This window comes from Artibeus jamaicensis, unplaced genomic scaffold (genome assembly GCF_021234435.1).
Source record: "Artibeus jamaicensis isolate MK-2021 breed Jamaican fruit bat unplaced genomic scaffold, CSHL_Jam_final contig_354, whole genome shotgun sequence".
NCBI lineage: Eukaryota > Metazoa > Chordata > Mammalia > Chiroptera > Phyllostomidae > Artibeus > Artibeus jamaicensis.
Genome location: NW_026521803.1, coordinates 16,069,202 through 16,085,937, shown reverse-complemented (window position 1 = coordinate 16,085,937; position 16,736 = coordinate 16,069,202). Strand labels below are relative to the sequence as shown.

The following is a 16,736-nucleotide window of genomic DNA, read 5'->3' as shown; positions in this document are numbered from 1 at the left end:
ACCAAACACTCTGCCTCTTGACCAATAACCTAGTGATAAAAAAATGTCACTTTGCTTTCTGAGTCAACAGATATTTACTCCAAGGGAAAGTAACAAAGTTCTTAGTGACATTTATACTTTATTATGAATGAATTTATCAAAGAATTAAAAAATTTATCAACTAGTTATGGTCACATTTTTAAAGGAAGCAGGAGGTAGAGATTATGAAAACATTAGGCAGATCACGTCTTAGAAATAAGGTAAAAATACATGTAAAGTTAAAGACAAACTTCACTTCCTTTCATTTTATATTGGATTAAGTAGCTTTTACAAATAAATTTCTTTTCACTTTGCCAGAAACTTGGTACTACAAATCACGGCGAAACTGAACATAAAGCAGTTCTTTTTCTGTGGTGCACTAGTGGCTATTTTAGTAGCATCACTAGCATTTGTGTCCCACTGGAGGTTGTGAAATAGCATGATTTCTGTCACGCTTGTTTTCAAGTAAATTTCCCCCCAGAGCCATCCGGCTGCTCTAGTCTCCTTGGTGGAAATAACATGATCAGAACTTGTAGGGGAAAAAAACCTTCTACTCGGCCCTTTTCCAAGGAAGCCCAGCTGAATATTGCAGATTCTCATGAGTTTGGCTGTTTATCTCGATTTGCTTGTGTATTCAGAGGAATTTTCAGTGCAGAATAGACTAGACAGAACAAGTCCATGGCTAAAGCAGATTAGTGAAAAAGAAAAATCACAGTTGCCGTCCGGAGTTGCAGAAAGAGAATAGCCTAGTCAATTCCTAACTTTGCCTTTGGTCAAATTACTTTTTAGCCTGTTTTCTCAGCTTCTGTAAAACAAGGCTTTGGATCAGATAATATAGGTGTTTTGAGTTTGTGTGATTTCAGTTGTTTGGAGGTCAATACTCTTAACTTTGAGTTGAGTCCATTTTGAAAATTTAAATGATAAATTACAAAGAGGTTAAGTAACTTACCCAAAGACACACAGCTAGTAAGAGGTGGAGGTGAGATTTGAACTCAAGTACTTTGTCTCCAAAGCCTGAACTCTTAACCATTAACTTAAAACACAGAATTAAAAAATCAAACAAAAAACATTTCCAGTTTGTCATTGTTAATCATTAAGATGTGTTCAACATACCATTATTTTGTTACTTTTCATTATTTTTAAGTTAATCTTTATTGTATTTTTTCCATTATCATTTATAACCCAGAAATCACCACACTGTGGTCCATGTCCGTGAGTCCTTTTTCCTTTTTGTTCCATCTCTCTACTCCCTAATTTCCCTACCCTCAGCTGTCACCCCCCCATTGCCCCCCAATCTCTCCACCTATGAGATTGCCCCATTTTCCTTATTAGTTCAGTTCGTTCATTAGATTCCACAATGAATGAAATCATATGGTATTTGTCTTTCTCTGACTGGCTAAATGTTCTCCAGGTCCATCCATACTGTTGCAAAGGTATGGATTCTTCTTCTTCCTTTTTTTAAAGATTTTATTTATTTATTTATCTTTAGAGGGGAAGGAGAGAGGGAGAGAAACATCAATGTATGGTTGCCTCTAGTGCTTCCCCTGCTGGGAAATGGCCTGCTGGGAAATGGCCTGCAGGGAACTGGCCTGCAACCCAGGCATGTGCCCTGACTAGGAATCGAACCGCGATCCTCTGGTTTGCAGGCCTGTGCTCAATCCACTGAGCTACACCAGCCAGGGCTAAATTATCTTCTTTTTTATGGCCAGGTAGTAGTTGTTGGTACACTCATCTACTGATGGGCATTTGGGCTGCTTCCGTATCCTGGTGATTGTACATAACCCTGCAATCAGCATAGGGGTACTTATGTCCTTTTATATTAGTATTTTGGGTTCCTTCAGATATATTCCCAGAAGTGGGATAATTGGGTCAAAAGGCAGATATATTTTTAATTTTTTAAGGTATCTCCATACTGCTTTCCACCGTGGCTGCACCAATCTGCACCCCACCAATAGTGCAAAAATGTTCCCCCTTTTCCATATCCTCACCAGCACTTGTTGTTTGTTAACTTATTGATGACAGCCATTCTGACAGGTGTGAGATGGTATCTCATTGTGGTTTTAATTTGCATTTCTCTGATGATTAGTGTGGATGAACATCTTTTCATATGTCTATTGTCCATCTGTATGTCCTCTTTGGAGAAATGTCTATTCAGGTCCTTTGCCCACTATTTAATTGGGTTGTTCATTTTTCTTGGTGTTGAGTTTGTAAGTTCTTTATAATTCTGGATATTAACCCCTTATCAGATGTATTGGTAAATATGTTTCCCCCATTTCATGGGTTGTCTTTTTATTTTGTTCTTGCTTTCCTTTGCTATACAAAAACTTAAGTTTAATGTAGGCCCATTTGTCTATTTATTTATCTTTTTGTTTCTCTTACCTGGGGAGATATATCCAAAAAATATTGCTACAAGCAATGTTCAAGCTTTGGCTGCCTATGTTTTCTTCTAGTATTTTTATGGTTTTGGGTCTAACATTGAAGTCTCTGATCTATTTTGAATTTATTCTTGTGTGTAGTGTAAGAAAGTGGTCTAGTTTCATTTCTCATATCTGTCCAGTTTTTCCAAAGCCATTTATTTAATAAACTATCCTTAGCCAATTTTATGTGTTCGCTTCCTCTGTCTAATATTAACTGACTATAAAGGTGTGGGTTTATTTCTAGGCTGTTTATTTTGTTCCATTGATCTATGTGTCTGTTTTATATCAGTACCATGCAGTTTTGATAACTATGGAGTTGTAGTAAGTACAATGTTAGGTAGCATGATTTCTCCAACTTTGATTTTCTTTCTCAGGATTGCTGTTGCTATGTGGGGCCTTTTTTGGTTCCATATAAATACTTGAAGTATTTGTTCTCATTCTGTGAAATACATCATTGGAATTTTGAGAATTGAATCTATAGATTACTTTGGGTAGTATGGACATTTTAATACAGTGGAAGAAATAAAGAATAGTTCAGATGAAGCAGAGGACTGAACGAGTGATTTGGAAGACAAGGTAGAAAAAAACATCCAGGCAGAGCAGCTGAAAGAAAAAAGAACTAGAAAAAGTGAGGAGAGCGTAAGAAACATTTTAGACATCATGAAATACAACAACATTTGCGTCAAGGGAATACCAGAAGGAGAAGAGAGTAAGCAAGGGATTGAGAACCTATTTGAAGAAATAATGACCAAAAACTGTTCTAATCTGGTGAGGAAAAAGTCACACAAGTCCAGGAAGCTCAGAGAGTCCCAAACAAGTTGGATCCAAAGAAGCCTACATTGAGATAAATCATAATTAAAAAGCTGCAAGAGAAAAGCAGGCTGTTACCTGCAAGGGAGCACAAATTAGACTGCCATCTAATTTATCAATAGAAACATTTCGGTCCAGAAGGGAATGTGAGAAATATTCAAGGTGATGAAAAGCAAGGACTTACAACTAAGGTTGCTATACCCAGCAAGGCTATCATTTAAAATCGAAGGAGAAATAGGGAGCTCCCAAGACAAGAAAGGGCTAAAGGAGTTTGTTAATACCAAACCAGTATTGCAACGAATATTAAAGGTCTTTCTTTAAGAAGAAGAAGAAGAAGAAAAAAGAAAAAAAAAACAGAGGAAAGTAGTCTAACAATAAAATGGCACTAAATATATATCTATCAATAATCACCTTAAATGTAAATGGCTTAAATGCTCCAACCAAAAGACATAGGGTAGCTTAATGGATAATAAAAATAAGATATATATATATATATATATATATATATATATATATATATATATATACTGCCTCTAAGAGACATATCTGAGGAAAATCTGATGTGTCAGATTTTAATCAGACACATCTGATAAAAAATCTCCGCAAATTGGGACGAGAGGAAACATACTTAAACACCATAAAAACCTATATGACAAACCCACTGCAGCATCATACTCAATGGGTAAAATCCACAAGTGTTCCCCTTAAGAGCAGAACAAGGCAAGGATGTCCACTTTTACTTGTGTAATTCAACATAGTACTGGAAGTCCTAGCAACAGCAATTAGACAAGAAGAAGAAATAAAAGGTGTTGAAATAGGAAATGAAGAAGCAAAACTGTCATTATTTGCAGACAACATGATACTTGACCTAGAGAACCCCAAAGATTCCACCAAGAAACTACTAGAACTGATAAGTAAATTCAGCAAGGTAGCAGGATACAAAATTAATATCCAGAAACCAGTTGCATTTTTATATGCCTATAACTAACCAACAGAAAGAGAAATTAAGAAAACACTTTAACAATTGCTACAAAAAGAGTAAAATACTTAGGAATATGCCTAACCAAGGATGTAAAAGATCTATACTCAGGAAATTATGAGACACTGAGGAAAGAAATTGAAGAAGATACAAATAAGTGGAAGCATATACCATGCTCATGGATAGGAAGAATTCACAGCATTATTATTTTTTTAAAGATTTTATTTATTTATCTTGAGAGAGGAAGGGAAGGAGATAAGGAGAGAAACATCAATGTATGGTTGCCTTTCATGCATCCCCTGCTGGGAATTGGCCTGCTGGGAACCGGTCTGCAACTCAGGCATGTGGCCTGACTGGGAATTGAACCTCGATTGTCTGGCTTGCAGGCCCGCACTCAATCCAACAGCATTATTTTTGATTGACTAATAGTTGGAATGAGATTTTAAATTTTTCTTGGGTTCTTCTATAGTAGTTTTGATTTTCTGCAAACTTTAGCATGTTTCTTTGCCTGACAACTCTGTTTTCTAATAAAATATTCAACAACATCTCCTGGCTTGTTTTTTCAGGGAGACATTCTACTCTGCCCAGATTTGGTTGGCTAAGTTATCAATAGCATGTGTTAGCTTGTCCGGGAGGCCCCAATAGAGTCTTTGTTCTGCAGGGGAAAAGGTCTTCTGTCATCTTGACAGCATATGCCTTTATTTTTAGTTTGCATCTTTAAAAGAATATTTAAAGGCTAGCAGGAAAAAATGACAGTTCCATGGTCCAAGAAAGTGTATACAGAAAGAACGTCTAGTTAGAAAATCAACTAGAGTGCAACTATTAGCAGCCAATAAAATACCTTCTGAGCAAAAAACCATAGTGATTTATTTATAAGATCTGAGAGGCAGAGAGAAGGTGCAGGAAAATAAATATTATCAGAACTTATTAGACTAAGGGTTTATTAAACATTAATTTTTGGACATACAAAAATTGAACATAATTAATGTATACGACTTGATGAGTTTGAAGATAAGTATATACCTATGAAATCATCACTACAATTTAAACCATAAACCTATCCTCCATCACTTCCAAAAGTTTCCTTATAGCATCTTATTATTATTATTCTTTTTTTGTGGCAAGAACACTAAACCTAAGTTTTACACTCTGAGCAAAATTTTAAGTGTATAACACAACGTTGTTAATTGTAGGCGCTGTGCTGTACAAGTAGATCTTAGGACTTAACTCTTCTTGTATGACTGAAACTTTGTACCTTTTGACTAATACCTCCATTTCCTAGTACACTTTTTTTTTTTTTTTTACTAATCAAAAGTTGTAGATGTCAGCCCTGAATGAGAATAAGTAAAAGATTGGTCCAACAACACCTCTTCATTGTGTTTCACCTAAAGACAGGGGAAAAATCCCTCTTTTCTTTAGGTAAGAAAGAACTTCTTGCGTGTAAAAACTTTGTATCTACAACACACACTAAGTATTAGTGTCTGGTCCATGGATTTGAAGATGGAAAGACACTGCTTGAGCTACGCCAAGCTACATGGTTACCCGAGGCAGAGAGTGTGCATGTATGTTTGTGTGTATTTTACCTCCTAGTTAGGAATGTATAAATCTTATTATCAGTGCTAGGCAGTTGGACATGGGAAGACATGACTGAAGTTAATCTAAACATATTTTGTGTTTAGATACTCATTTTTGGCTTAGTGAAAATGGCTCCTTGCAAGAGTGAAAACCATGTCATTATGCCATTTAAGTAAATACAGGATTACCTGATTCTGTACTGCTTTATAATTAAGGAATCTTTTTGGAATCTTCTCTTGATTATGAAACAATATAAATACTTCCTGTGACTTCTGAGAATATGAGGGCATACATATTCTCTCAATAGTAATGTTTTGCTTATATTAGTATAATTTGATGTTCTGTGTTTTCACATGAAATTTACTGCTTCCTAATTTAATAATGAAAATTCAGCACACGGAGAACATCAGAGATGTTATGAGGCATAAAATTAAAAGTACAATGTTCCCATGTACTTCAGGTATGTAAAGGAGGAATGGAGATGGCTTTAAAATAGTAAAATAGTTCTTGTAGTTGTAAAAATGTGTTGTTTTCCACAAATGATGGAGACACTAAGATGAATGAACCCATTTAATTTTTTTTTAAACAAAACAAAAACTAAACTCATGGGTATAGAAAACAAATCGGTGATTGCCAGGGGCCAGGGGTGAGGGGCTAGGGGTAGGAAAATGGATGAAGGGGCTCAAAAGGTACAACTCCTAGTTATAAAATAAATCAGCCCTGGGGATGCAATGCACACAGCATGGTCACTATAGTTAATGATACTTCATTGCATATTTCAAAGTTGTTAAGAGACTAGGTCTTAAAAGTTATCATATAGGAAAAAATATTTTCTTATAACCATGAAAGATGATGGATGCTAATTACACTTATGGTAATGATCGTTTCATGACATATGCAAATAACACATTTTTTAAAGGTTATTTTTATAGCTAGACACTTGTCACAAAATCTCTTCTAAAAAGTGTACTGTCAGAGTAATTCTTAAGGAGTTTATTGAAAAAGAAATTCTGTGACTTCTTTGTAGCTTGTTTTTGTTATTAAATGTGGAAGAGGACTGACTGGCCTTGAAAAATAACTTCACATATACTTCAAAATAGCAGCAAATAATCTATTTGCATTCTGTTAATCCCTCTCTCTATTTCTACCTCTTTATTTCTCTATTTCTATCTCTCAGTGTTAGATACATAGAAAGATATGTAGAACTCTTTGTTCTCTATGTGTATATGTGTGTGTATACAGGAGTTGGCAAAAGTAGGTTTACAATTGTTCATATGGAAATAATACAATAATTAGTAAATAATTCAAGAATAGACTGTGTTTTGAGTAAGCCTACTTTTGCCCACCCCAGTGTGTGTTTACATTATAGTGATTTTTTAAAAGATTTAAAAAATTTATTTATCTTTAGAGAAGAAGAGAAGGAGAGAAATATCAATGTATGGTTGCCTCCCATGCGTCCCTTGCTGGGAACTGGCCTGCAACCCTGGCATGTGCTCTGACTGGGAATCTAACCGCGATCCTTTGGTTCGTGGGCCCACACTTAATCCACTGAGCTACACCAGCAAGGGCTATAGTGATTGTTTAATCTTTAGAATCATATCTAGATTTCCGATCTTTTAAAGTTTTTTAAAAAATAATTTTCTTTGTTCTCTTTGTGTTCTTTTTAAATTTTCATGTTCTATTCAGTCTTAGAGCTGAAAATAGATTATTCTGAGAGTAATCATTTTCAGCAGTGCTGAATAATTATAGATTAAACCTTTACACTTGTTCGCATTATTGTATGACCTTGAGGAAGTCACAAGTTATTGTGTTCTGTTTTCATAACTCTAATCTTATGGTTCCTTTAAAAATTAAATTAGAATATATAACTCTGGCCACCTGGTATGTGGCCCTCACCCATTTCTCATTTCTTCCTACTCTTGTAACTGCATTCATTTCTCTTTTAGACCATCATTCCCCTGAGTTTTAACTACATCTGTGTTGTGTTTAGATAGTTTGGTTTATATTTGAAAAAAAGTCACTGTATAAACAAAAAAGAAAGTAAAGACACCAACCTAGGATGGCCAATGTCTTGATGTCTTGTTCTAGAGAGAATCCTGTGCAGTCTGGGTCAGGAAAAGGAGAAGGAGTCTCAGTGTTCGTCGTGGAAAATGTGTCCTTTCTGTTACCTGGAATTTAAATGATTGTTTGTCTTATTTTCTGTCCACTTATTCCCCCTACATAAAACAGTCTGACACTTCGTTAAACAAGTGTTAAGCCATATAATCTGTGGTTCAGAATTTCTTGTTGTATACCCAGTAAAGGAGTTGATAAAATGCTGAATTGCCAAGAACAAGAAGGAAAGATCTTGAACTTTTACTTTTTAAATCGTTAGTTGCATTGAAGCTAGTCAGTTGAATGTATTCCTTTACACTCTTGATTTTTAAAAGTCAGGGTTTTTATTCCTTGAATTTTCTATGAATAGGAGAAACTGGTGATATTTTTGGAATTTACCTACATGGCTTTCCTTTTCCTGAAATTGAGTTGCAACACCCAAGGTAAGCCATCTACTTTTCTTCACTCAACATCCGCTCTAATCCAGTTTCTGCTTCCCATACCCCAAGTCCAAGTCTGCACTGAAAAATGAGGAAGGTCAGTCAAAAGCAAGATCTGAAGTTCTGAAGGGAATGACTTCATGGCATCTCCTTAGAAAACGTAGTAATAGGCATTTCTTGGGGAGCAAACCCACCACTGTGGCTACCGGCCGTCACCAGAGCCGTGGTCCATTTTTTTTCATCATGGCAGGCTAGAAACCTTACCTTTCTTTATTCCACCTTTTCTCTCTGAGTCATCATAAAATGATGAAACTTCTGCCTGAAAGATGATTCTAAATTATCAAACAAATGAGTTAAAGCATCCAGTTAGTAAAAGTTTGCTCGGACCTCATCTAGCACCATCTAGATCTACCTGAAGAAGAGCTCTGAAGTCTTCAGGTATTTCCCTTCCTGCCTGAAAGGTTGCGGAGTAAATCTCAACTAGGAAAAAATGTAATAACTGATAAAAGCATATAGGTAAGCCACTTTCTTATATCAAAATTTTGAATTAATTACAAAGAGTAGTTCACCTTTTAGCGAATGGTTAAGGAATTACTCTTAAATTTGTCATCAGTTTTTAAAAACAATGTTATACTGTTAAACTTTTACTATATACTGTTTAAAATTAATGATACGTCAAGTAAACAGACAGTTAAATTTTTTTTATTTGCTTCAATTTTTATTTTTGAAAATATACACATACATTTTTTTGCTTTGAATTTAATTTTACATGGCAAATAATTTTAGGTCCTCCTAGACAACACTGATCTATTTTTGTTTCAAAACACATTTCATTTCAATTATTTCATTATATAACCTCTGCTACAATGGCATGGTTTCCTCTGCTGTCTGACGATGCAGCGAAATTCCCATTTCTGATAAGGTGGGCTTTTAAGAGGCAAAGTTAAAATGCTTTGAGAATCCTGAGTGTACATTTGACCCAGGAATAAGAGTTATGACTATTGACTTCACTTTTGTGTATAAACGGAGGCACAGATCAACTGTGGGTGTGCTACCTCCCACAGAAAGCATCTTTTGAAAAGACGGAGAAGAGGTGCCCAGTGATAATAGCAAGGGGACTTCCTCAGGACCCAGCAGACTGCTCCACAGGGTCAAGTGTCCCTCACCTCAAGACAAGTGCACTGGCGAGCCTTACTGCAGCAACAGCCTTGTCTTGGAAGAGCAGACTGCCTACACTTCTCAGGCTATCCTAGCACAGGCCTTCCTGGTAGTCAGGGCATCTGGGCCAGGGAAGAATCCTAGATGTAAGAAATTTTAGGGGGTCTCTTTCCCCCAAGGTGTCCTCAAGACTGTATCCCTCTGAGTTAAAACACAAGCACTTTATTAGTTTGCATGTCATCTGGAAAAACAAGTATCAGTATCAGTCTGGAATATGGCCAAAAAATGGAAGGAGAATTTTACATGCAATTAGAGACAGTAGGGCTGGATAATGTCCTTTTAAAGACTCAGCTAAGACAGTAATGTCGATAAGCAGATAGGATGCTCGCTATAGGTTGAGGGCTGAAGATCTTGAAAGACAAGAAATGATGTGAAGAACTGCGTTGTCATCATGCTAACATGCATGAGATAATACGTCCTAAACCTTCACTAACCTAACAATGTTATGCTCAAGAATTAAATTGCTATAGCTGTTTAATGTAAAAGGAAGGAGACTTAAAAAAAAAAGAGGTTCCTGCTAATCCTTTTTCATTTCCTATTTGACCTGAAATTCTGTTTATAATACATATTTACAAATTTCATCTTGTGTTATTCTAGTCAGAAGCCCCCTCTGTTTACGAGAAAAGCCATGGTTTGAATTTCCACAAGTCTGTAAACATTGTCAACATAATAAACATCATGCATGTCACATGAAAGTTACATCGGCCCGCTGACATTTAAAAAATAAGGACCACTTTTAACTATTAACATAGGATTTGTTACTGAGAAGTATATAGAAAGGAGTGCATTTTCTTTAGATAGATCATTTCAAGATGATTACAGAAACCCAAAATACTATTTACACTATATTAAACTTCCTTAAATGTCCTATGATAAAATTGTCTTACTGTTAGAATATGAGGTGTATAGATGTAGCAAGTTTAAAGCATAAGCCAATAGCCCCTATAGCTTGACCAAAAGATACATGTTAGGGTCTCCCAGCACCAAGAAGATGGAAAAAGTTCAACTGTAGCTAGTTTTTTTTTCTTTCTTGAGCAGCTCAAAATGCTTTAGCAAACACCTAGGACTCTTACATCATTATTAGTGATATAAGAGAAGATGAGAGGGACAAAAATTGGGATTCTTGACTCTAAGTGCTTAATCTACTAAAATTTTCTTTAAAAAGATTTTTCAAAAAACATTAAAATTCAATACCACTTGAATAGTATTTGAGAATTAAGAGTGGCAACATATTCACTTGGGGGATATGAACTAGAAAAAACTGTAATTATGATCACTTTGTCAGAGTAGCAAGTAAGTGCCAAATTAGACCGATGCTGTGAGACTTGCTATGCTATTTTGGATAATTTGGTCCAGATATCCTTACGCAACCAGTATGTGGTTCCTGTTCATTCTGGTCATATCAGACGGGAACAAGGATCTTCTGTACAAATCATATTACATGACCCTCGTAGCTCAATTGGACCATGTAGGGTGCCAGGACTACTGGAAATGGGACAAATCACTCTTTCTGTCACAGTAACATTTTGCGTGAGAAGTGGATCAAAGGTTGCAGTAGAAGGTTGCATGAGGGAGCCAGACGCTGAGTAAGTCTCCGTCACCAAACAGCTACGCTGCTGCAGAGGGTCAGGGATGGGAATGGCGGGTTGGAAGACAGAGCAAGAAGCAGACAAAGCAGAAGCTCCTTGACTGTCTGCTGAAATCTGGCACCTAGAACACCCTGACTGCTGGATTTCTACAGAATGGCCACAGGATCCCATCCCAGAACTGCCGTTTTTGTTGTGTGTCTGAGATTGTTTGGCTTTGTCATCAAGCCCGAGGCTTATCTCTGCAAGTTGTTTAAATTTCGGGCCCAGGGAATCCAAAAAGCTCTCATCCAGGTCATCGACGATAAAACTGCAGCAACCCAGGGAGCCCACAGGAGAACTAGGGGCACCCAGTCCTTCATTGTCATAGATCAGCAAGCAGTCGTTTGCTTCCTGGCCATCCTCTTCCTCTGCACAGTCAAATGCTTTCTAAAGGTGCAAAAAAGTAGAAAAATGAATTTTATAAGAAATTCAGCTGAAGAATATAACACCATTCATAGGACTCAAGGTTTGCTCACGGTTGTGTAATTTAGGTACTCCATGGATGGAAAGACATACAGAAATCATTTGGAGACTGGTATAGTTGACATTCCCTCAAAGTTGACTCTGGCCTAGGTTCATGGTCTAATTCTTGATTCTGAAGGTACTTACATGGATTCAGGCCTATCAAACAATTGTGTATGAAGCCTACAGGTTACTTCCTGTGCCAGGTGTAAGGGTCCCTATGTGTACTTGTGCTAACATGTGTCCTTGGGTGTAGATAGGAGGCATTCCACCATGCACCATTGGCATAGCTCTCACCCAGACTGGAGACTTTGCTGAGATCCTGCAGGTCTTGTGGGAGCCTGTCTCATAACGAGAGCACACACCATCTCAGAATTTCCCAAGGACCCTCATCCCAATCAAGTGCTCCCTGCCAGTTTACCCTCAAACACAGTGTTAGCCTTCATTTGCTCATACAAGGACAAGATCCTGGCACTTACCATCAGTTCCGATACCAAATCTATACGTGAGATCTATTCTAATGACAGTGCCTCAACCAGGAGGCAAGCAACCTGCCTCCCCCAGTCCTCTCTGTTCTTGCACCCTTGTCCCTGTTCAGTTCCATGCTCATCTGATCTTTTATCACACTCCTTCCTCCTTTTATTTTTGGGTCATTGATTCAATGGTTCTTCAACTTTTTTTGGACATGGACTCTTTTGAAAATGTGAAGAATACTATAACCCCTTCTCATACAAATATATTCACATGTGTTCTGACATCCTTAATGGTACAGGAAATACAAAATAAGCTGCTTTGTATTCCTAAGGAGGATGCTGCTGATCCTGAAATGCAAAAGATTTTGCTGTCTGTTGCTATTCCAGTTTGAAGGATATGGTGCCCCTTGCTACGTTCTCTTACTTTGTGTCTATTTACCTATTATTCCTTTTGACCAGTAGCCCAATTTGAGCAGCCGTTCTAGATTATCTGTATTATTTAGGCAAAGAACCCTGATTTTTTCTTACATTTTCACAAGCTGTGAAAACAATGAACTGCAAAACTGAAATATAGTCGAGTAAAAAGATCTGTAAGGTAAATAAGATATCAGAGCCACAACGTTTTTCAGCAAATTACCTGAGAAAAGTAGGACTCCAGGAAATTCATGTTTATCTCTCCCTCACCACATTCCCTCTGGGCGCCCCCAGTGGAATGCCTTGTCCGCACGGTTCCTGACTGTTCTGCACAGCAGAAGCCATTTGTCCGCATGGTTCCTGACTGTTCTGCAGAACAGAAGCCGAGCCCCGTGGTGGTTCTGAATCCCGCAGCAGCTCCCATGTCTGCTCCAGGTCCTGTAGCCGTTTCAAGCTTGGTGGTCCGCTCCATTCCCAAATTTTCTTCCACCACCCTTCTTCTGGTGCATGTGTTTGTACAAACTTCTAAAAAGGAGGGGGAAAATTCTGTAACATCTCACGCAGTGATTTTTCTTTTTATTGATCTTTGATATCCATGATATCAAGTAAAGCAAGTCAGTGGGAGAAAATACAATTGTGTGACTAGCGGTGATAAGAACATCCCACAGTCTGTTATGTGAGAGTAACAGAGGAGGTGAGAGTGTAACGGGATATCAGCAGATGAAGTAGCTCTGAAAACATACTAACTGAAAAATATACAAAGGAAGTGGATTTTCAGTGACAATAGCCTGAAATGGAAAAGTAAAAACAAAATATTCAGCATACAGTTATGGAAGCTTCTAATGCAGTGCTTGCTTGTTTTCAGGGAAAAAATTGTAACTAAGTTTGTCATGTTGGCTCAATAGGAAAACCAGAGGAGACATTCAAATTAGCAAATGCTAATTTGATGCCTTGGTGCTTAAGGACAATTTAATGGGTTGTGACTATTCTGCCTGTTACCTTTACATTACACTTTCATGGAAAGTTCTTTTTTCCTAGCGAATTCTGAGTATAGTTTTCGCTATGTAATTATTGTGAAACAGCAGGTGAGGATTGGGGTCACAGATGAAAACACAAGAGTTGCATTTGGGGGGCATCTCATGCAGATTTTCAGGCTGCATATTTAAAAACAATCTATTGCTAAGTATGGAATTAAGAAAAAATTTAATATTAGGCAGGTCTTATTTGTTTTTCTAGTGTGTGCCTTAGTCGTGGCATGGAGCTACTATGAGCAAAACAGTCTTTGGTAAACCAAAGAAATAATTTCACCTGTATGACAACATAAGTGATATAGTCCCATTATGACTGAAATAAGAATTGGTCATTGAACTCGAATCAGGATACTGTTAGTTCTGGGAGACGAAGACTCCATGGGATTGAGGATGTGTACACATGAGGCCCTGGCTGCAAATAATACCAATGTCAACAATAGTCAAACGTTGGGTGGTGGGTACGTAGTGTTTGTTTGGTTTTCCTTTACATTTTTCTATATGTGTGATAGCCTTTCTAATTAAAAAATTCATAATTGACTGTCTGAGAGCTGTAGTTCAGTTTGTACTAAAGTTTGAAAAAAGAATGACAAATCTTCAGATACTAAAAACGGTGGCATCAGTGGGCAAATGAGCTTACTGAAACCGGAGCTAGGTCACGGACTTGGCTAATAAACTAATAATAAACCATTTCATGGAAACCCCATTTCAATGATACCATCTCCCACCATGTACACATATGTGCAAATTGTTAAGAAAAGAATGTAGAATGCGTATTATTTTAATATTTATTATTTAACCCACTATTACTTTCAAAAATAAATTTGATGTCTACTTACCAGAATTTTCCATGAAATCAGTTCCATTGGAGTTTCCAAATGGCACACAAATATTTGTCATTTCCTGCAAACCACATTAAAAAATAAAAACATTAAAAATAAACTATATTTTTTTACCCTTTACAAATAGCAACATTACAAGAAACCCAAATTCTTGCAGGAATAACCATTTTTACGATTTGCATTTGAAGAACTAAGACCTTAAAAGGCTCCATTCATTTCAGCCCTGACTCACAAGGGGCCTGGAAGGGTCAAGGAGTCTCTTTTGTTGTACCCCATTACCCCTTTTCCTGCCTGAACATAAATAGGATTTTGCTCTATATAATTGAACTAAATGTTTTACAAACTGGATCCTCACCTTGTCTTTAGGTTGGCCTCCTTCGATTCCCCATTGATGAATTGTGCCTTCTGAACCATCCGGAACTGGGATGAATCCAGCCATTGCTCCTCCTGGGGAACCCATCCCACAGTCACAGGTCAGCAGCAGAAGGGGGGCCACTAGCATAAAGGAAAACACAGTATCGAAACATTCCAATCACTTGGAAATGACCTGACATGACACTTGTCAGGAATGTCACAAAGAAAATGCAATATTTTTAAAATATAATACACATGCAAATCTAATAGAAAGCACAGTTAGTTTCTATAAAACACAGTTTGGTAAATTAAGCATACTAGTATTTCATGATTATGAAATAAAGGCGACAGGTCAGATCATTCTCATGATATGTATATTGTTGCCTTAAAATAGGCACTGTTTGATGACTGATAAAAGTGGTTTAGTTCCTCCATTATTTTCATAATTTATTTTTATTATTACTACATTTATTTGTACATGTTGAGGCTGTATATGCATGGTGTTAAGTGAATACACATATGGATGGTCAAGATTTTTGGTGGGTATGATGTTTTAATAATCTGGTTTCTAATGATGCCTTAGTAAACAGCAATCAAACTGGCAAATTTGAGTGGGAGTGATGATCTAATATCTGCACAGTCTTAATTGTGATTTAACAGCCCCTAAATTAAAGAGGCCTTCTTGCTAAGGTGATTATCATTCTTTCAGTGCCTCTGGTCACTTCTTGGCAATAAAGATGAATGCCCTTCTCATTCTAGTTAAGGAAGCACTTCCCAGGCTATCAGGGACCACACTCCTGCCTCTGACCTATAAAGTCCTCTTGAGTCTAAGGTTTGAACTCAGTTCCCTTAGAGGCAGCTTAGTGAAGTGTTTCTCTAAGACCACAGCCATGGGAGTCAGACTTCTAGGGTTTTAATTTTTGTCTCCACCAGTCACCAGCTGGAAGCTATATCATCTTCTCTTGCCTCCATTAACTCATCCAAAGAATAGGAGAATAAATGAACACTCCATACACATTCCAGTAACATTTATGGTTGGAATAATGACTTTATCCATGAGTGAGACACTTTTTAAAATGTCATTGCCATATTCAAGTCTCATGAGATTCTAAAATAAAAAGAGGACTTGGGACAAATGAATCATAGATTAAAGTAATTTAAAGATTACAAGGGTTAGTATGGGTAAAGGATTTGGTAGTGAGCTCTATAAGGATTTGCTGGTATTGTTTGGATGGGCCACATCAATTATACAAATTATTCAGTCATATATATGTAAAATTAGATTGCATGAAATAAAGTAGGTTGGATGTAATTACTACATTTTCTCAAAATTTAATATAATATTTATATAAATGATAATTCTAAAAGCTTTGTTTATTACCATTTTCTATTGCATGACTTTATTAAATGTTTGGGAAGGGTTGAATACTGTGAGTTGATGACTTAGTTTTGAAAGGTGATGTCCACCTGTATGGTCAGTATTTTTAGGTAGGCATTATAATTATAGTCGTAGGAAACTTATTTATCACTGTATGTGCGATGTATGGTTTTTATATGTATCCACAAAAAATTTTCAAAGTGTCAAGTGTATTTCTACAGACTGAAAAATGTATGTTCTATTCTGTAAAAAATTAAAAACATGGCAAAATTAAAAACTTTGCAAATTCCAGGATCACATGAAACAAGTATGGTTGTGGGAATAACAGTATTTTTCTCTGACTGCCACCCTGAGTCACAATCCAAAGGTTCCATGGCCTGCAGGACATAGCCACACCTTAGGATTTAACATTTCAAAATCAGACTCATTCTTCCCACCTCATACATCTGCACCTTTTCTGATATTCTAGGTCCCATTTACGAGTTTCAGCAACAACTGAATTAAATGGCTCCCCTGGACTTCCTGTCCACTTTTTCTGTCCTACTCCAACTCCTCTGCACATACCTCTGTTATGCCTTTTTCTGGTCTGACATCAAGGCCCTAAAG

The 16,736-nt window shown here is 36.9% G+C and overlaps 1 protein-coding gene and 1 long non-coding RNA gene across 4 annotated transcripts in view; one reads left to right on the top strand and one right to left on the bottom strand.

Annotated features, from left to right (window-relative positions):
- LOC119064065 (uncharacterized) overlaps positions 1–16,736 on the top strand; it is a 47,435-nt gene that overhangs the window by 8,049 nt on the left and 22,650 nt on the right. For all 3 annotated transcript variants that reach the window (XR_008391400.1, XR_008391399.1, XR_005085297.2), the window contains exon 2: positions 14,765–14,871. This is a non-coding gene — a long non-coding RNA (uncharacterized LOC119064065). The remainder of the gene's footprint in view (positions 1–14,764; positions 14,872–16,736) is intronic.
- Positions 9,529–16,736, bottom strand: part of DSG3 (desmoglein 3) — a 29,128-nt gene continuing 21,920 nt past the window's right edge. The window contains exons 13-16 of the mRNA XM_037165629.2: positions 14,754–14,893; positions 14,396–14,459; positions 12,752–13,053; positions 9,529–11,566 (exon numbers count right to left, since the gene is read on the bottom strand). Of these exons, the coding sequence (XP_037021524.2) occupies positions 10,949–11,566; positions 12,752–13,053; positions 14,396–14,459; positions 14,754–14,893 (1,124 nt within the window). The 3' untranslated portion in view covers positions 9,529–10,948. The remainder of the gene's footprint in view (positions 11,567–12,751; positions 13,054–14,395; positions 14,460–14,753; positions 14,894–16,736) is intronic.